Source organism: Equus asinus, chromosome 2 (assembly GCF_041296235.1).
Source record: "Equus asinus isolate D_3611 breed Donkey chromosome 2, EquAss-T2T_v2, whole genome shotgun sequence".
Taxonomy (NCBI): Eukaryota; Metazoa; Chordata; class Mammalia; order Perissodactyla; family Equidae; genus Equus; species Equus asinus.
Genome location: NC_091791.1, coordinates 31,153,600 through 31,174,228, shown reverse-complemented (window position 1 = coordinate 31,174,228; position 20,629 = coordinate 31,153,600). Strand labels below are relative to the sequence as shown.

Sequence of the window (20,629 nt, the reverse complement as noted above, 5' to 3'; positions counted from 1 at the left end):
TTTCTATTTTTCCCCTACTGCCCCTTACAATTTGCGATTCCTGTTTCCTTTGGGGATGGGTGACCTTAGTGATAAGGGTGTGGGGACAAGAACTCAGGGCACTTGAGGTGTCTGGATCTCACTGGTCTGCTGGCCCAGGCCTTTCTTTCTGACCCTTATGTACCATATGCTTCCTAAGGATATGGTGACAACTAGCTAATTTCGCAGGAGATACCTGGAAACCCCTAAGCTCACCCAGTCCTCCCTGGTCATGCTAGATGAGACCTAAGCCCAGAGAGGACAAGACTCTGCTCCAGACCACACAGATGGCATAGCCAGCCCCAGGAGCCCACTGCCTGCTTACAGATAGGTGGGCTCTCCACCACGGCCTCTGCTCATGCCCCAACTCCTGGCCAGCGGTGCCCAGAGCAGAGAGAGGGGACAGGCTGGGAAGGGCCCTCCAGGCCCCTGAGCAGGGCTGCCCCTCCTTCAGCTCTGGCGCAGCCTGCTTTACCTGCTCCTATCACCACCGCGTCGTACTCAGGCTTCAGGTGTCCCCTGGCTTCCCAATGAGCTCGTCTCCAAGCAGGGCGGGGAGAGGCGCCCACGGCCCTGCAGAGCCCTCGGCCGCTGGCAGCCATCTCTGCCCAGTGCTAGGCCAGGAATTTGCTTGCAACCAGCTTTTTGTGCTCCCCCCGCAGGGGGAGGAGCAGGAAGCAAGCAGGAAGAGAGGAGGAGCTGCGGTCCAGCTGCCATACTTGGCTTCAGGCCACGACTAAGAGGACACTGAGCACACGCGGACCGAGTCTACACCGGGCGGGCAGAGTCCACGCGGGGCGGAGACTCTGGAGGTTGCCTACTAACCAGGAAGAAGTCATGCCAACACCAGGCCTGCGGAGAGTAATCCCGGTGCTGATAACTCTCCAAGGCTGGGTCACTCTCCTGAAGGCTCAAACACCCTGTGCTTGCCAGGCTGCTGAGAAGCTTGCAGGGCTGGGGGCCACTGCACTCTCCATAGTTCTTGGGGTTCTCCTTCTTCTTGGGAAGGCCTGGATATTTCTGTTCTTTCAGCACCTTTCCTACTTTCCAAGCTCCCATCTGTGAATATCTCCAGCTTTCCCACTGTCCTCTGGCCTGTCTTCAATCAGGAGCCCTTTGTTCTCTGCCCGTTGGCTAGCAGGCCGGTCCCCTGGCAGGAAGAAAGCACCCTAGGAGGTGAGTGTCCTGCTCCGACGTCTGTCAATGTTCTAGAAACCTGCTCTCAGAGCTGCATCTCAGAGCTGGGAGAACACAAGGAAAAGGTGCTTCTGAGCGAGAGGGCTCCCGAGGATGCTTCTGCTCTCGACTCTGACACCCTCCACACGCCTCGGAGGGGTCACGCCACGTGTGACTCTGCTAAAACCCGACTCGGGCTGTTCACCTGGTGTTGTCATAATATTGAAAAACTAGGGGGATTGGTTAAACTAGACCCATCACATGGAGCAGCTGTTAAAATTTAGGGGAAACTATTAGGTGACAAAGTGGGATCCTGGACAGCAGTGGGCTTCTAGGCTTCTTTTTTTACTTTTGAGCTCTTCTGGATTTTCCACAACCGATGGTTTACATTTCCATCCATAAAGTCATGATATTTAAGAGGAATGCAGACTGGGCCACCTCAGGTGACCGTCCCTCACTGCCACCTTCTGAGGACGTTAGCCCGAGGTCTGGTTCCAGTTCCTTCAGCAGCTCTGTCCCCTGTAAGCTGTTCCCCTAATAGGAAAGAAGAGTCTTCTTGCACGAATTTCAGCTCGGGACTGAAGACACAGCAGGCTCGGCTGCCAGCTGCATGTCTGTGCTGCGCTGGGTGCTGACTTCTGCCACATCGCTTCTCTCCACCCCAGCAGCGGCCCCTCGGCCCCAGAGCAGTGGACGCTGCCCAGTCCCAGTTTCTGATGGTCTGTTATCCTTGGGTCTATTCTGGGCTGGGGACTTCTGGGTTAGAGGAGAGGGGGTGTACCTCCTGGGCAGCTTTTAAAATCTTCAAAGCCTGGGATCCGCTGGTCTGAGTGACACACATCTCTGGGGTGGGGCCGGGGCAGGAGCAGAGAATGAGCAGGGCACGAAGGGGCCAGAACCTCGCCAGGGCTTCTTGGCTCCAAGAAGGCTCAGGAGCCCAGGCATGTTGGCTTGAACAATAACAATAACCATAACCAGCATTTATTGAGCAGCTGTCGCGTGTCTGGGGCCCTCACAACTACCCTGAGAGGGAGATGCTGTCACTGTAAACGTGGGGAGACAGGTTCACAGTCTAGGAATGCTGCCCAGAGCCGCAGAGCGGAAGAGGCAGAGCTGAAATTCAAACCCAGCCAGTGGAGCATCTGTCACCCGGGGAGGGAAACGGCCTGCCGAGGGACAAGCTCTTTCTCTACTCTGAGGACAGCAGAAAGGAGGGTGTCTTTAGACACCTGTGGGCACTGGGGACTTCCTCCCTGTCTCCCGGGGATAAACAAAGAGGCAGTGTGACAGAGTGGCTGCCCCAGCTCCAGCATCACAGCCACTGCTGTTCTAAGGAGACCAACAGAACCCCTGGCCTCCCTCCTTCTCCAGAGGAAAGCACTGGACGTTTGCTCACGACCCAGTGGAGGCTGGTCTAGGTGGAGTTTCTTCATGAAACCCTGGGGCTGCCCTGGGAACTCGGGGCCAGCCTCAGGCAGCCTCTAGGAACAGGAGGAGGCTGCTGTGGGGATGCTTGCAAGCGGGGCTGGGCCTGGAGAACCAGGGTGCACAGGCAGAATGCAGCAGGGCAGTCGGGGCCGGCCTAGAGCAGGGGCACGCGTGAGGCCTCCCACAGGCGCCGGGCCAGCTCGCTGGCCTGCTGCACCAGCAGGTCCGTGGGGATGACCGACAGGTGGAGGGCCAGCAGCTCGTAGCACTTGACAGCCTCAGCCGGGTGGCCCTTGCTATAGTATCGTAGGAGCTTCCTGGAGAAAGAAAAGGGAGGACAGGATTCAGGAGCAAGGCCATGGCACGGCTCCCAAAGCCAGGGGCCTCTCCTGGCACCGTGCAGGGACTCAGTCACCCCACTAGGCCCCAGCACCTGGGCCAGCAAGGCCTTTTCTGCCCCTTGCTTCCTGGGGGCTTTCCTGAAGGAGGAGCTGCTCCCCTCGGGGGAATGCACACTTATCACCCAGCATCTGTGCCTCCGCTGTTCCCAGCAGCCTCCTGAGGCGGCCTCACCTGTAGTAGTCTCCTCCCAGCACACCAACGGGAGCCGAGTCATCGGACAGGACAGGCACCTCCATTATCTGTAGTTTGTGCCCCTGAGGAAGGAGGAAGAGGGTCTTGAACTGGGAGGCAGTGGGTGCGGTGGGAAAGACATGGGCTGAGTCAGATACACCAGGTTTGGCTGGCTCAGCCCTGCTTGGTGCGCTGGGTGCCTGGGAAAACACATGGGCCTCTTTTTACCCTGTTTTCTCATCTGTGAAGTGGGAACAACAATAAGTTCCCAATGACATTGGGAACAATATCTATAAAGTTCCGAGCATCGTGCCTGGCACACGGTAGCTCTCATTCCCAACCATGAGTGGACCTGCGTGATGAGCGATAGGCATGTGCTTGGGAGGGCTGCCAGGAGGGCGACCAGGGAGGTGTCATGGAGAGCAAGGTATCATCAAAAGGCCCACATCTCTCCTTGAAAGCAGCAGGTACTGCAGGGTGCATGAGGAGGGGAGGGGAAAGGAATCAAGATCCACCAGGCACCCACTCTGTGCCAAACACAGTCAGAGGCCCTCGAAATGCTTGCCTGGGCACTGTGGGCCCGGCCTGCAGGTGAGGAGGCGGACCCGGCAGTGTCAAGTGGCCGCCCATGACCACATGGCACAGCCCGCCTTTGCACCTGCACGCCAGTCTCCCACCCAACAGCTCTGCTTCAGCCTGTTACCCTATGGGACCAACCACGCATGTGAAACCCTGTCTCTCCCCAGAAGCTAAGGGAAAGGACATCCACACATCCTGGGCACTTCTGAGAGGCCACAGAGCAAAGATGGGAGCCTGCAGGTCAGGAGAGCTGAGCCTGGGTTCTGGCTTACATCGCTTATGACCTCGGTGGCCCTGGCTATGGTGTTTAATCTGTGGGGCATCAGTGTCTCCATGTGTACAACGGGGCCAATGACACCGGCCCCAGCCATCACAGGGCGCTGTGCGGATATGAGCTTGTGAGAGACCCAACAACTACGTGTACCCTGGACCGGGATGGGGCATCGCTCTCAGGGTGAAGGGAAGGAGGGCTCACACCGAGGGCAGAGCACGAGCAGGGAGGGGACAGGAGAACAGGGAACAAGGGAATGTGAGGGGTAGAAGGAATTGGCCCTTAGAGAGCTGGGATAATGATTAAAGGTGACAAGCGCGGAGAAAATAGAGACAGAAACGGGGAAAGGAAAAACAGAGAGACAGAGCGAGGTCCGGGGGAGACACAGACAAGTCCCCTTGACCTATGCTTACACTGTAGCAACTGTGAGGTCTGGGGAACAGGCCCAGGAGGCCAGAGACCCGAGCCACACTGTCAGCATCACCTTGGGCAGGATGGGTAATTGCTTTGAGCCTCAGTCTCTCCACCTCTACGAGGGGACCACGGTGTGCCACGCTTCCTAGGTGGAGCTGATGACGTGGAAGCACGACTGAGGCGGCATGCAACCTGAGCATCCTTTCGCACACGGGGTCTGCATCCACCTGTTCGCACGTTACCTGGACACTGCCCTAACAATGGCGTGGGTTTTTCAGAGAGCTGGGAGGAGGGGTCATAGGGCCTATGTGAATATGCGAACTCTGAGTTTTGGGTCCCGACCAGCTGTGCTTACCTGTCAGCTCCACCAGGGACGAGAAGAGATGAAGAGACAGACAGACTGAACACAATCCAGAAGAAAGGAGTCCAAGAGTCACAGGAAAGGAAAGTATTTCAGGACTGTCCTGCCCCGCGCCTGGCCACACCCACCATCTCATTCTCGAACCACAGGAAGTAGGAGCAGTGGAAGTCGCCCTCCCGGAACAGCAGCGTGGTGTAGCCCTTCTGCAGGTACCTGCGCGCCCGCCGGATCAGAGACCAAACCTGGGGAAAGCAGGAGAGCGCGCTCAGCGCCCACGGACGGCCTCAGCTCACAGCAGGAGCTGGGTAACAAATCGGTGTTGGATGGAGGGATGGATGGACCAGCCCCACGGCTACTGTATCGATCAAATACATGTGAAGATGCTGTTCTAACTTTACTAGACACACAGCCATAAACTAGTAAACTCAGCATTCAGGCGAGAAAACAGCCAGTGACATTATTAATCCACACTTTATAAGGCTCACGGGGCTGGTCCAGGGCCGGGAATCTGGCATAGATTCTAGGCCGGGAAGGTGCAAGTACGGTGTGTGAACACAGAGCCCCCTGATCCAGGGGGTCCTCCGCTCCAGGGCTGAATCCAAACCAGGGCTCACATGGGGTCTGATGGAAACACAGTGGCTAAGGGACCAATGCCTCAGATGCCTCTGTGACGTTCTCTGGCCTAATTCAGGGTCTTGCTGATGCTGCATGTGAGCTGCCGAGGGAAGGCAGCAGGGACGCCGGGCTCCCGCATCCCCCTCGAAAAGGCCTGATGAGCACTCTCACCAGAAAGCTTAGTGGGGGACACACACGATTCACTCCAAAGCCGACCACAACAAAACGTCTAACTGAATCTGCAAACAAAGACGTGGATTTGCTATATTTTTCAGGAAAGAAATCTGACAACACGTATTAATAACCCCCCAAAAAATTCCTCCCATTTGACTTAGTAATTCCATTTCTGGGAATCCATATTGAGAAAATAATCAGAGAAGAGGACAAAGATGGATGCACAAAGGTGTGCACTGCAGAATTATTTATAACAGTGAAAGCCTGGAAACAATCTAAATGCTCAACACCAGGGAAACGGCTGAGTAAATTATGTTACAGTCACATGATGGACTACCGTGGAGCTGTTAAAAATCCTGTTGATGAAGAATTAATGACATGGGGAAATGCATCCAATATAAAGTGAAGTGAAATGTGGTAAACACAAGTGCACACACAGAATGATCTCAACCACAACCGACTGCACAGAACAAGAGTGAAAGAAACCGCAACCACCTCCGGGAAGAGGACGAAGACGAAGATGCTGCTGCTGCTGCTGATGGTACCAGGAAACGCTCAGCAAACTCCACCCATATTCTGTGCCACATACCAAGCCAAGTGTTTCATATGCATCATCTCGTGCATTTGTAATCTTTGTGCTCATTCTACGACATCAATAGTTTACCTTCCTCTCTCACAGATAATGAAATGGAAACTGAGACTAAGGAACACCCCAGGTCACACAGCTGGGGAAGGGCAGAGCTGGGACTCCAACAGGCCTCCTGTCACCCATCTTATCTTGACCATTACGATATACTTTATGTGGACACACACACACACAATATATATATGCACATGCAATATACTATATTATACTATGCTACATAGCATTATATATGTACAGTATACACAAGTGTACATATATTAGTTTGCCATGAAGAGGAAGAGTCAGTTAAGGAGAAGAAATGAACCCCCAGGGGATGTTTCCTTAGTAGAAACCACCTAGTTTTAAATTCTGATACTCAGATTGATTAACCTATGTTTCTTCTTTCTGTTTTAGTTAATTCAACAAATACTTACTGGGCATTTATGCCAGGCCTGGCATCAGGCCCTGGCCGTTTCCTCCTCTGACCTCGCTGCCCAGACTGCTAATCCAGGTGCTAGTCCACACCCGGGAAGAACCCCCAACCTGGACTGAGGCCCACGTGGCCCCGGGTACTGATCGGGCCCTTGGGGTGATGAAGATAAGCCAGTCTTCCTTGGAGCCCGCAGAGCCGGGCATGGACGCTGACAGAAGAGGCCAGGAAGGTTGAGGTGGGTGTGCTCAGAGTCCTCCAGGAGCCCCAGCCTGAGGGCAGGGGTCAGGCCAGCACATGGTGTCTGCTGGGTGGTGGAGAGCGCCCGGCCGGGGTGGCAGTTACCTTGGTTCTGATGAAGGCGGCCAGGGGCCCCTTGCCCAGCTCTGACGAAGTCCTCTCGCTGCTGCTGAGGGACGGGGCCACCATCTGCCCAGTCGTGCGGTCCACATAGATGAAATGCACCAAGCCGGGGAAGTCCTCGAGGTAGGTGAAGGGCAGAGTTAAGGCACTCGGAAAGCCAGGAACCAGAGAAGGAGCTACCCTGTCCTGGACGCAGGACAAGGGGACACCATGGAGTCGGGAGGCCACACCTGCCCTCCCAGTGGGGTGCCATTCCAGCCCACCCCCTAGGATCCCTTCTTCCCAGTTCTCTTTACCTCTGAACCCCCGACCGTGAGAAGTTCTAATATGTAAGTACAATGGATCCCTGACGCTAGTACATTTAACATGGGGAGCTCTGGACCCAACAGGAACACGGTATGTTCATATTTTATCATTTTCATGAGGGATGAGTTTAAATTCTACACGCGGGGAGGCTGGTGTGATTGCAGAGCTGCGGAGCTGATGAGCGAGCCTAGCTGACTGCCTGGCCCACACACCCCACTGTGATTTTGTTCATCTCTACACTTCATCTCGAGAGGCTGGACAGTTCCCATCTGAGAGGGGAACAGACACCCATGGAAGGGTGGTGGCTGGTGGCTAACGAGGCCCCGTCTGTCCTTTCACCTGCAAGCTGAAGACAGAAGTCTCAGGAGACTGGAGGCCTGACCCTTTAGAGATTTTACTATCAGAAAAGTTGCTTTATAGAGTTCCAGGGAAAAATCAGTATTTGATAAAACTAGTGTTCCATAAGAAAAGGGTCAAATAAGTCTTGGACATGGTTTTTTAAACAGGGATAAACATATTTACTGCAGGCCTTCTCAGAGCCTTCACAGTCCACTGTGAAGTATAACCACCGAGGAGGAGGACATGGCCTCTGAAACCTGGCTGACCCCAGGACCCATCTCGTGGAAGACCCATCACCACTTTGCTGGCTGCACAGCATTGACAGAAACCTCTCCAAGGCCTTTATCAGTGTCTGGCACAGCAGGGGTTTCTGAAATTTCAGCCTCGGAGGGTTCCTAAGACAAGGCACCAAGGACACTAACTCCTATTATTTTTCCTCAGAGAAAAGCAGCTGAGCTGGTGGAATACATTCTCCTTCCCCAAAGCCCGCAGTCCAGAGCCAGCAGGTGGAGGAGACGGGCAGACACGAGGGGCCTTTCCGGGCAGGCTTGGGCGCGGGCACCAGGATATGACACCATGGTGACGTTCCTCCTGCTCTTCACCAACAGGAAGTCCTTCCAGTCCATCAGCTTTTCTCTGCAGGGGAGGCAGGGAGCAGTGAGGGTGCCTGCCCCTCGAGCCCGCTATGGCTCCCGAGGGGCCCGCGGCACTTACTGCATGAGCGTCTGCACCTGCTCCTGCAGGTGCCGGGGCAGCTGAGGGCCTCCCCGGCCGGGAGCCACCGTCAGGAAGCTGAGACGGTAGATGGCGCAAAGCTGCCGCTTCACCTTCCCGCATGCCTGGAGCAACCTGGGCACCGGGAGATGAGAACGTCACAGCGGGAAGGGCCCTGGGAGCCCTGTGGTCACCCCTGCTCCTAACTGATGACAGACACAGCTGATGGAGCGCACCCTCACCCTCAGCGAGCCAGGGGCCAGCATCTCAGTTTTCCCCCCGTGTTGGGTCCTCACAGCCCTGCTCAACCTCTAGCCTCTCTGCTCTCCAACCCACCTCGGGCATCCGGGGGTGGGACCCTGCTCTCCCAGGACCCCCTCTGCCCTCATAAGCACCTTCTGGAGCATGCTCTCCCTCCTGGCCTAGGGGAGACAGCCTCTCTGTCCAAACGACTCCCCACCCCATCCCCAGAGCCCCCCACTCACTCCCAGCACGAGGCGGGTTCACTTCTGGAGAAGGCCTTGGTCTTGAACTCCAGCCAGGTGCTCTGTAGGAGGACAGGTGACAGGTCACGAAGACAGGTGATGATGTTCTCACAGTGAGGTCCAGGGGAGACCCTTCTGACGTCCGGCTCCGAGAGGGCACCACCCTCCCGGCAGCCTCAGTGTTGAGCTCAGCACACACCCGCCCTTGCACAGCCAGAGCTGGGTCTCCGGCACGTCCCCCGGCTCTCTGCACCCCGCTCTACACCATGTTCTATTCACTCAGCAGACATTTACTGGAAGAGCAGTTTCTGTGTGCCATGTCCTAGGCTCACTGTCCAGCCAGCAGACACATAAACTAATGCTGTCAGAAGGACAGGGCAGGCCTCCAGGGCAGGGTGGACACAGGCAGCCGGTGGGAGGAGCCCTGGGCGATCTCCTAACGGGGGACCCTGCATTCTGACCCCATGCACTGCGACGCCCGGAGGCACCGGGAGATGCTGAGCAGCCTCCGCCTCCTGGGGCCGGGAACCTGCATCCATTTGGGTCTGGGCCTTCGGTTGCTCGCTCTGCCTCCTCTAATCCTCCCGCCCTTTTTTGGACCAATGCACACTCCAGCCATGACGAATCTCAGGTCCTCAACAGACCGCAGTGCGGCCCGCCGTGGGAGCGGCCCCAGCCACTTAACCAGGTGATCTACCCCTCCCGAACGTCCTTCCAGGCTCCTGACAAGACTGTGCCCTGTTTTTCACTGTTTATGCACTGTCCACGTCCCTTGGTCTCATCTCCAGACCTGGGCTCTAAGCCCCCGGGGGTGGGAGTGGCCTGTGTCCTGCTGCTCTATGACCTGCCACGCTGCTCGGGGCGCCATGGGCAGACCACTGGCCATCACTGAGTCTTGAAGTCAGGCTCTGGCTCCACCGCTCACAGGGAGTAACCTTGGCCAAGTCCACTCTCTGCCTTAGCCCCAGTTTCCTCATCTAAAAAATGGGAATTATAACTCAGGTTCTGCCAAATTCACATAAAAACATTCTGAAAATGTCACGTGCCGCTCTAAGCTTTTGCTCCCATTTCCTAATGGGGAAACAAGGATCACAAACCTATGGTGGGCAGGACCTGGGCCCAGAGCCCTTGCCCCTATCCCGCTGTGGACCGAGCAGGCCCCGTCTCCTCTCCCCGAGGCCGGCACGTCCGGGATCTGGGTCTCACCTGAATCTCTTGGCCCCCACGGTTCTTGACAAACTTGTCCATCCTCTGGCGCAGGTCCCCCACGAGGGGGTGGGACCGCAGGGTACTCCCGGCCTCCTGACCCTCCTTCAGCTTCTTCTCCAGGAGGGAAAACCCGTCCAGCAGCTGGTACAGGACCAGGGCCAGGGGTGTGCTGGGGCTCTAAGGGAAGAAACGCAAGGCAGGGGCAGCCCGTTGGCAGGGCGTCCAGGCCAGAGCGTCGCTGGGGCAGGTGGGGGTGCTACTACCTTGGTCAGGAGCACCATGTTGATGCCCGGCCACAGGGGCAGGCAGTACATGGTGTGGGGCACCATGGGGCAGTAGCTGTCTTTCACACTGGCATCCAGAAAAATCCTTCTGGGGCTGGAAGGTACCGGGCAGCAAGGGAGCAGTGTCTGGAGGGTGTCTTCAGCCATCTGTGGAGGGAGACGGGCTGTCAGGGGTCAGGGTGGGGAGCCGTCTGGCCTCCTCACATGGGATCCACCCACGGTTGCCCACTCACTGTCCTCCCTGTGAACCAGGAGGGATAACAGTTTCAGCTCTGAGAAACCCCAGTTCTCAAATCCACACCCTCGGTGGAAACAGCCCCTGCAGCTCCAGGACGGCTGCCACCTGTCTCTCTCTCAGGTGCTCCCGGGCCTTCCCGCCCGGAGTCAGGCCTGGACGCCAAGCAGGGGCCGAGGGTGTTGAAGGGAGGAGGTGGCGGGACAGACAGGGGCACGGGGGGGAAGGGGCTCCCGCCCTGTGCCCTTACTGGATGACGGCGTTGAAATAACACTGTCAGTTCACCCACCCTCAGAACATCCTGACAGCCATTCCAATGGGGAAACTGAGGCACAACAGGACTAAATGAGCAAGACTCCAGCAGCATGGAGGGCTCTGAGTAAGCAAGCTTTTAGTGAGCAAAAGTAGAGAATTAAGGAAATTATCAGAGATGCCACGAAAATTTTTCTGTAAGGATGTCACTGTGGTCTTATGATAAAGAAAAAACATACGATGGACTATATGTTCTGGGGATCTGCTCCATAAATAATAACACACAGGTGACGGACTCCTGAAGAGTCATTAAAAACCACACTGTTGAAGAATGCCCAGTAAATGGGAAAACGACGAAAGGAAAAGGTATAATGAAGCACATTAGGTTTCAAAGTTGGTAAAAAGAAAAAAACACATGTGTAGTTCGTGTGTGTACATATATAAATATATAAAAATCGCTGGAAAGACTAGAAGGAAACACTCAAATCTAACAGTCTACTAACAGTTAACATCTGGGGAGGGATTGAGTGATTTTCACTCCTCTTCCATATTTTTGTATTTCCCTATTTTTCTACAATGAATATATTTACTTTCTCACTTAAAAAAACATTAAAAATTAAGTTGGACTTTCACTCCCAAGAACAGAGAGGAGGGTGGGATTTCTCAGGAGTTGAGGACACCTTCGCCTGCCAGCCCTGCCTCTGGGCTGCGCTCCGTCCCCGCTCTGACCATCGCTGAGGTGGCAGGACGGAGGCTGGTGCTGGTGCGGGGCACCCCCAGAGGAGAAACCCTGACTGCCCAGCGCTCACGGCCGCAGCTCAGATCAGCCGGTGCCCCGCAGACCCCCTCCCCCAGGAGAAACTCACCTGGACCTGGGGAGTATCAGTGGGTGGGGTGTCCCCATCCAGCCAGATGGTGCTACCTGCAGGCCACAGGTAATAACATAAATAATGGGAAAATGTAAATAATGGCCAACAGCGTGTCAGAGGGGAGGGTGGCACAGAGATGGCCCTGCGCCATCAGTGGCTCCCAGCCCCTGGCAGGGAGGGGCAAGGGCACCGTGGTGTGGACTGGAGCAGCACTGGCCTGCCCATCCTATCCCAAGCCGGCAGGTGCAGGGTGAACTCTGTGGCACCCGGGCTAAGGCGGCCTGGCCTGGGGGAGGAAGCTCCCTTTGAAGCCGGCGGCTGGAGCAGGCTCCTGCGGGCGTACCTGGCAATGGTGGGAGGCATATTCCTCAGCCCCTCCTGGGCCCCCTTAATCCCCTCCTTGTTTCTGCCCTCGCCAATCCTTCAGGCCCCCTCCCTGGTTATAACAGTGCCTCTTCACTAGGAGGCAGCACACATGCTCTACATTTCCCCAGTCCTTTAGTCAATCAGCAAACTTTCACTGAACACCTACTCTGTGCTAGGAACTAAGCTGGATTTCCTTTCCTGGGACAGCTCACAAAAACGCAGGGAACCGTTCAATATTTGACGCGCGATGTTTGTAATGATAGTGTTCTCTCTTACAGTTCACTGCAAATAACTATCATTTACAATCACGTTTCCCTGGGGAAGCCTGTTTCTGTGGTTCAAACACCTGATTTACAAATGGATGAACGCAACTCAAGCAATTTATAAGCTGTGAGTTCTGTGCACCGCGGAACGGCATCATTTACAGCCCTGCGGCATAAAAAAACTGACAGGGGCCAGGAGAAGGACCGTGATCAAGAAGGGAAGGGAGCAGTCAGAAAAAGGAACTTCAGCAAACACCCCCAAGTGGGGTTTCTCAACGTGTGTTGGGCTCATGGAGAGCTCAGAGGACTGAGGACTGTGACGGACCCGGCCCCAGAGAAATATGCAGGCATCTGTGAGCTGGCACATGACCTCAGGGGGCCCCGGCTCCTGTAGCCCATCCAAGCACCTAAAGTTAAGAACATCTAACTCAGCGGGTTTCAGCCGAGGCTGCACATGAGACTTAAAAATCGTGATGTCCAGGCCACACCCCAGACCAGCTAAGTCAGACTGTCCCACACAGGCCCAGCTTCAGTTCTTGAAACCCCCAGGTGAGGCCACTGTGCGGCCAGGGCTGAGCCCCACTGCTCTAACCTAACTCTCGGCGGGGCGCTGGTTCCCGCCCTCACGCTCATTGGCCTCACCGGCGAAATTTCTACAAGTATTCACACTGACCACGAATAGCTTAACTGGCCTGGCTGAGGCTGCCCAGGCGATTCTAACGGGCGGCCAGGGTCGTGAACCACTGGTTTAAGGGGGCCACACAGGAAATTCCTTTCAAAACTCAGTCTGAGAAGTTTCTCCTCCGGAAACCCTGGCCTTCTTTCTTCCATCAGTGACGGGAACCACACCATCCTTCCTTTTTCTCCAGTACTTCTGAGATAAACGTGATGCTTGTTCACAGGGACCTCAAGAGTCTGGAGTTTGGCTTATCTATTTCTCTAAGCAACGCTGTCATTTTGTGAATAAAATTTTGAACATTTTTCTTTTAATTGTTTACTTTGAAAAACAGGTAAGGTATAAACTATAGAGACTGAATATTTATACTTTAAATCATACTGAAATCAAATGATTATTAATTTTAATTACTTGGTTACTTCTTAATTACAAAAAGAAAAGGGAGAGAATACACACAAATGAAATCAATTTGTCATAAAAAGTTCTAGGAATCATTGGAGTGGCCTTAACAGTCCTTGACTTCAAGCTGGCGCTTGCAAGGTGGACAGCGGGAGCTGCAGACAGGGTCCTGTACTCCAGGAATTTGGGTATCTGTGGCTGGGCCCTTATAGGGGGTGGGCGTCCACAGAACCCTAAGACGGATTCCCCAGGGCTGCCAACTGGCATCTCCCCCCTCCCCTCCCCATCCTCTCCTCCCCAGGTCTCACCTGAACTCTGGTCCCCGGGAGAAGGAGCCGGTGTGAAGTACTCCTCAGGGAGGGAGCTGTCTGTCTCCTGGGAGGGAGAGAGGGCAGCCTGGGCTGAGGGCTCTGAGAGGCTCTTCAGGCGGGCTCAACCCTGGCCCCTACTCTCCCGGGAGAGGCAGGCCCTCCCCTCTCCCCTCCGCACAGTGCAGAGCTTACGGTCCCTGCGGAACTCCTCCTGGCCCGGCCTGCAGAGCGAGGGCTCCAGGCCTGCTGCACCGGAATGTTCTGGCTGCTCCGGCCCCTCCATGGGGAAGGCTGAGACAGGCACAGGAGAAGCTGGTTAGAGTATGTCTGACCGGCTCCTCCCCACTGGTCCTCCACCCCCCAGCACTTCACAGTGCAGCCCTCAGAGCAGAGGGCCACGCAGGGCCCTCCAGCCCCTGCATCCCCCTGCGCCCCATCCACGGAGCAGTGCTGGGGGTGTGTCCTCACTCTCCAAGGAGGTTTCAATTCTAGCTGGTGTAGTCTTTCTCCAGAACCACCAAAATTCCAGGAAATTCCCACACACTGCCATCCAAACCACAACCACCATGATCACCACCACCACCACCGATGATGAGGATGACGATGGTGACGGTGGCGGCTGCCACACAGGGAGCATGCACTACGCTGTAGGCACTGCTGGGCTCTGGGGAAACCATCTCTTTTAGTTCTCATAACCACCCTGGGAGGAAGAGGCCATCACTGTCCCACCGCACAGATGAGGGAACTGAGGCTCAGACAGCGCATGGACCTGCCCAGCTCACAGAGCTAAGTGGTGAAGCTGGGACCGTCTGACTCCCAAACTCTGCACTTTTAACCCACTAAAACAGCATGCATTCTCAAATTCCCCTTACATCCTGAAAGCAGGAGAAAACGGTCATGTCCAACCACAGGCCCAGAATTATGGTTTGGAACCCACGGCCTCTCCAGGCAGCCTGCCCAGCACCCTCCAGACCAGTTTTCTGAGCCGTCTCCCTCACGGCCTCCCACGGCCCAGGGAGCTGCCCCGAGACCTGAGTGTCGTCGTCCTCCGCTGTGCTCTCGCTGGGGTAGAGGTCCTGAACCAGGAGAATGAGGGCGAGGAGGTCGGCTGGGCGCAGGGAGCTGGCCCCGTGGCTGCAGAGAGCAGAACAGGCGGCCGGTCAGCGTGTGGCCGCAGATCGGGGAATGCGGGCTAGGGGAATCTGGAGCATGGCCCCACTCTCAAGGAGTCACGGACGGTCAACTGACCTCACCCTTTTTTGGAGAGAGGCAAGGTATAAATAAAATTAACTCATCAATTTTTAAAATAAAACTTGTTTGTATTAAAACAAAAAAATTACTGATGGGAAACCAAAAGGGACCAGGAACAGCATATCAGGAAGTCCTAAATTCAAACTCGGAGACAGTGTTCCAGGAAGAAATAATTCAGAGAAAGGAGTGAGCCGAGAGGGGCTGAAGAACTGAAGGATTTGAGAAGGTTTTGTGGCAGAGATGGGTCTGCAAGGTTCTCTTGGCCAGGGACGAGGTGCTCTTCAAAGGGAGGGAAGGGGCTGGGACCTCAGGCTCACCTGGAGTAGAAAGCCAGCAGCTTGGAGTGCACGAGCAGGAGGGCGTGCAGCGCCTCCTCGCCAGCCCGCTCGCGGCTGGAGTTGACAGCCTGGATGACGTTCTGCTCCAGCGCCTCAATGCACAGCTCACAGAGCTGGGGGTGGATCAGCCGCTCCACGGCCTGGCAATGGGCAGGCAGAGGGGAAACCACGTCAGCCACCACTGTGTCCTGCTCTGGGCCCTGGCTGGTGGGTACATTCACTCAGTCCACACTGAGTGCATACTATGCGCCAGATACTCAGGAAAAAGGAGAATCAGACCTACACAGTCCCTGCCTTCCTGGGGCTGAGAGTCTGGTCATTAGACTTTGGTGGATGACACAGACAACATGCAAGGAAGCAGACAAAATAAGTGCCAACTGTAATAAGTATGCAGGAGGAAAAACACAGTTCTGAACTGGAGAAAAACAGACCTAGTTGGGTACGGTTCAAAAGAAAACGTCCCCAAGGAGCGGACCTTTAAACTGATATCTAAGGAACAAGAAAGCCTGCCAGAGAAAGAGGGTGGGGGCAGTACTGCAAACCGAGGAAAGAGCATATGCAAAGGCCCTGAGGTAGGGAGAGAGTTTGGAACAGTGCTATCTAATTGAAATATATGGCAAGCCCTATGTGGAATTTAAAATTTCCTAGTAACTACATTAAAAAAGAAAACAGGTAAAATTAATTTTAATAGTTCACTTTACCCAGTATATCTAAAATATCGTCATTTCAACATACACTATAAAAGCATTGCTAATGGGATGTTTGACATCCTTTTTTTGTACTAAGTCATCAAAATCCAGTCTATATTTTACCTGTAAGGCATAACTCGATTTGGACTAATTACATTTCAAATGTTCCACGGCCACATGCAGCTAATGACTACCACACTGCACGGGGCTAAACGTAGAGCCCTTCTGAGAAGGAGAGGTCCCAGGTGGCCAGCACATAGTGGGTGAGGACAAGAGAGGCGTGCGATGAGGCTGGGGTGACACAGGCAGCGGCAGGTCATACGGGGCCTGGCAGGCTTGAGGAGGAGTTTGGACTTTATCTTAACTGCATCAGATGACCTCCTACGAGAAGCCTTTCCTGTTGGTTCAGAGAGTTGACCACACCACCCTTTGTGCCATGGTGGATCTTGAGAAGAAGCCCCATGTGGCAGCACCCAGGGTCCTCAATGGTATTTTTTAGTGTGTATGTGTGGCTGATGTGCCTCAAGGGCAGGGACCGTGTCTTCACCCATCTCTGTACCCCCAGGGTCTGGCACACTCTTATATAGCAGGTGCTGTAGGTTTATGGGAAGAGTGAGTGAGGAGGGAAAATGAATTCCTTCAAATCTATTTTCCAGTTCACTAATTCTCTTTCAAGCTATGTCTCATCTACTATTTAACCTATCCCTTGAGGTTTTCCTTTTAACAATTATGTTTTCATTTCTAAAATCTCTACATGGGTTCTTTTCTAGCTTTTACATCTTTAAATATTTCATATGAAGTTATTCTATACTCTACACCTAATCATTCCCATATATCAAGTTCCTTGGGAATCTAGCTCTGTTGGTGATTGACCCCTTGACTCTCACTCATGGTGGCTTATTTTCTTGTGCGTCTGAACTTTGACTGTGAGCTCATATTTGTTTGCCCTTAATCTGTCCTCTGAAGAGTGGCTTTCAAAGTGTAGTTCCTGAACCAGTATGCTGGTTATGGTTATTATGATCAGCATCACCTGGGAACCTGTTGGAAATGCGAATTCTAGAGCTGCGCCCCCTGCAACTACCAAATGAGAACCTGAGGGTGAGGCCCAGCAATCTCTATTTAACAAGCTTTCCAGATGATTCTGGTGCACCCTTGAGTGTGAGAACCACTGATCTAGAGAGAAACCATGTTTGTCTACACAGGGAGCCAAGAGCACTACTGACAAAGGCCACTTCTACTCTTTGGGTCTGTGTTTAACGAGGAGTCTAGGGGTCTGGAGCTCAGCTCCCCGATGTGCTGCTGGCCTCGGGCGCAGTCCCCTGGCTGCGGCGCTGGTGCCACCCCTTGCACTCAGGCAGTCCTGGCTTCAGCGCTGCTCATTTCTCACCTCTCTACGCTCTGGTTTCAGCTCAATGTAATTTTTACGGGGGAGGGCAGAGTTGAGGGGGCAATCTTCAGAGATTCCCATAATTTCCTGTAAACCCAAAAACTGCAGGAAAAAGTCTGTTTTTATTCAGGATCCAGCTATTTTATGGTAGGGAGGTCCATCAGAGTACTCAACCACCACGTGGCTAGGAAGAGCAGCTCTCTAAATGACTGTCAGGGTCCGCCTGTGCCCTCACTCATCAGGGTCAAACGCTTCTGTGGTCCGAGGAAGCCCCGAGCCCAGCAGTCACCTCCACAGCGAAGCTCTGCTCCTGCTCCCGCAGGCAGCCGTAGGTCCTCAGCAGGCTCTGGAACTGCTCCCACACCCGCGTGCGCTGCTCCAGGTCTGGGGGCCGCAGCCTGGGGGCAGAGCCAGAGACAGCAGGAGAGACCATGCAAAAGCTGGCTGTCCCCAACTTCAACCAAAGGCACACAGTCCCAGATCATGTCAGAGCCAGGTGAGCTCAGGGGACAGGGCCAATCAACTGGCAGAGCCCACAGGCACAGAGGGGCCGTCTTCAGGCTGTGCTGCAGCCACGGGCTGGAGCGGGATGGGCACACAACCAGGAGTCAGGCAGCGGAGGAAACTGATGCCCTCCCAGTGTCTCTCACACAGAGACGAAGCTATCTAGAGAGACCTGGGAAGGCACCTGAGCTTTCTATCCCTCTCGCTTCTCCCACAGGCTACTGAAAACAGAAAACCTTAGGGTTTTTGCTTTTTTTAAATCAGGGCCATACAAAGGGTTGCAGCCATCCTGAATGCTGACAAGACCTACATTGGTCAATGTGGTCTGTGCAACAGACACTCTCTACCTGCAGCATTTGCCACTGAAACTGTGGTCTGCCAGGGCCCAGGTGACCTGAAATGATGTTTGCTCTTTGATAAGTGCCTTAATAGGGGCACTGCTCACATCTCTACAACTCAAACGAACCAGTTTCAAACTCTGCAACTTCCCAATACATACTTAAGAAACATGGGTGACCCCACCATGAACCCCTCTGCCGGGTCCACATTCCAATCAGCCTCCTTTTCTTGGGTCCTCCCCACCTCTGCACACTCTGAACCACCATTCCCTTTTGCTGGGTTCTTTACTGTGGGCCCAGGGATGGGTTCCAAGCCTGACTCCTCAGAAAACGTTCGCAAGATTCTATGTGTGTGCATGGGCACGCACTCTTTTGGAGGAAGAGTCTAAAGCTTTGAGAAGTCAGAGGGGACCAGCTCAGACCAGGTTCGTGCTGATGGATGTTGGGGAGTGGAAGGGGCACCGGGCTGGGAGTCCCGGGCTCTGATTTCTAGGCTGGGTGCTGCCACCAACCAGCTGGATGGCCGTCATCTGTAAAATGAGACGGCTGGATCAGATGATCTCCAAGGTTCCTTTGAGCTCCGCTTCTGGGACCCTGGGCCCCAGGCAGGGGCAGAGTGTGGACAGGCAGCTTCACAGAGGCTGTGCACACACTGCCTGGCCTCCAGAGGGGGCTTACAGACGGGACCAGCCACGAGGACTCACTCCTTTCGGATGAGCTGGCCATCCACAGTGACCAGCCCGAAGTGCACCTCGCACAGGTACTTGAGCACGCACAGCTTCCGCCGCAGCTCCCCCTCGCCCTCCGTGCGGTCTCCGTTGATGGCGATGAACAGGCACTCTCCAAACTGTAGGCACAGTGGGCTGAGGTCAGCCAGCCCCGAGGACTCCCCTCAGCTGCCATGACCCCTGGGGACAGTGAGGGGAGGCTCGGGTCCCAAGACATTTTGGTAAGACACAGTTTCTGCCTGCTAAAGGAGTCTGAAGTTCAAGAGAAGGGAGAGGCAGGTGGGCAGCCCGTGGGGCAGAGTGGAGAAGAGCACGGACCCCAGGCTGCCCACTCACCAAGTGAAGGACGTACAGGTAGTTGCCATTTTCCGTCGAGAAGCAAGTGTACATGTCTGAGAGCTTCTCCAGCATTGTCATGGAGGAGATGACGACTGGGGCTAGAAGGGTGCTGAGCTGGTCCTCGAGGGCGGGAAGCTGCAGGAGGGGAAGAAAATAACACTCCTTAGAGCACCAGATACCAGGACAGAGGCATGGACCAGACCCAGGCCTTGCCGTCAAGGGTCTCCATAGTTTAAGACCCGCCTGGGAGGGTATCACTGTCCTGACAGGCAGGGGGACAAAAAGATACAGCCCCCAACACCTCGGGTGGTTTGAGGAAGGCTGAGAAGGGTCAGCCAGCTGCCTGTGCTCTTCAGGATCCGAATCTAGAAGGAAATGTCAAGGAACGAGGCCACATCTCCACACTGCAATGTCTGGGGCATTTAATGGAGAACGGGCAGCTCTAAGGAAGTTTGCTACAGGACCCAGAGTCCACACTCTTCACTGCAGTGCGGCTACTTTGGGGACAGTATCCTAAGGAAAATAATCAAAGAGAGAGGCCAAGATACAGACACAAACATGCATACAACAGCATAATTAACAGCAGCAGACAACCTGAAAATATGCAAGTGCCCAGGACGAGGGAAACAGTTAAATAAATAACAGTACATCTAAATGACGGAAGAATATACAGCTACTTAAAATACTGGAGTGTTTCAATGACGTGGAAAACTCCTCTGATACAATGTTCTGTTAAAAAAAATTGGTTGTGAATGCTCTATATTTTAAAACACATAGAAAAAGCAAAGTAATGAAAAAATATTAAGAAAACCAACACTGTTAAAGTTACTACTTCTGGAGAGAGGGATTATGAGTAATTTTCCTATTTTTTGCATGTTTCTGTGCTTTCCCTATTTCCATAACAGACACGCATTTACTTTTATGAGCTCTTCCCCAATCCATCCTCTCTGCCCTCCAAAATAAGGAAGTAAATAAAACCAAAAGGAAACTGGACAGATTTGTTGAAAATCTGTGAATAAGAATGGGATAAAGCCAGAGGAATGGCCACAACTCAAATCCTCACTGTGGAATGAAAAGGAAGACGGCAAACAGCAGACCTTCCACAGGCCGACGTCGGGAGGGAACCTCGGCTGAAATACTGAGAAGGCAGATCTGAGCTGGTGGAGTCCGCGAGGAGCTGAGGAAGACCTTGCCTTGAAAAGAAAAACGGGCGACCGGCCAGGGCCAACGTGTGGCATTTAAAATATGAGTGGGACACAGCGCCATGGAGCGTATTTTCTTCCAACATTTTCAACATTCAGGAACCAAGTCTGTGTCCAG

At 54.2% G+C, this 20,629-nt stretch overlaps 2 protein-coding genes across 15 annotated transcripts in view; both read right to left on the bottom strand.

Moving 5' to 3' along the window:
* Positions 1-763, bottom strand: part of PYROXD2 (pyridine nucleotide-disulphide oxidoreductase domain 2) — a 28,907-nt gene extending 28,144 nt beyond the window's left edge. Inside the window, exon 1 of the mRNA XM_014866030.3 lies at positions 494-763. Within this exon, the coding sequence (XP_014721516.1) occupies positions 494-620 (127 nt within the window). The 5' untranslated portion in view covers positions 621-763. The remainder of the gene's footprint in view (positions 1-493) is intronic.
* A 1,396-nt stretch (positions 764-2,159) lies between these two features.
* HPS1 (HPS1 biogenesis of lysosomal organelles complex 3 subunit 1) overlaps positions 2,160-20,629 on the bottom strand; it is a 25,757-nt gene continuing 7,287 nt past the window's right edge. For 13 of the 14 annotated variants that reach the window (XM_070485634.1, XM_070485603.1, XM_070485592.1 and 10 more), the window contains 17 exons: positions 19,307-19,444; positions 18,947-19,089; positions 17,690-17,798; positions 15,304-15,464; positions 14,767-14,869; positions 13,928-14,026; positions 13,733-13,799; positions 11,718-11,773; positions 10,344-10,511; positions 10,078-10,257; positions 8,872-8,933; positions 8,387-8,521; positions 8,244-8,308; positions 7,010-7,155; positions 4,949-5,062; positions 3,196-3,278; positions 2,160-2,939 (listed from right to left, as the gene is read on the bottom strand). In XM_070485634.1, the coding sequence (XP_070341735.1) occupies positions 2,777-2,939; positions 3,196-3,278; positions 4,949-5,062; positions 7,010-7,155; positions 8,244-8,308; positions 8,387-8,521; positions 8,872-8,933; positions 10,078-10,257; positions 10,344-10,511; positions 11,718-11,773; positions 13,733-13,799; positions 13,928-14,026; positions 14,767-14,869; positions 15,304-15,464; positions 17,690-17,798; positions 18,947-19,089; positions 19,307-19,444 (1,992 nt within the window). In that variant the 3' untranslated portion in view covers positions 2,160-2,776. Of the gene's footprint in view, positions 2,940-3,195; positions 3,279-4,814; positions 5,063-7,009; positions 7,156-8,243; positions 8,309-8,386; positions 8,522-8,871; positions 8,934-10,077; positions 10,258-10,343; positions 10,512-11,717; positions 11,774-13,732; positions 13,800-13,927; positions 14,027-14,766; positions 14,870-15,303; positions 15,465-17,689; positions 17,799-18,946; positions 19,090-19,306; positions 19,445-20,629 lie in introns of all 14 variants that reach the window. The other variant, XR_011494592.1, reaches the window with a different exon arrangement.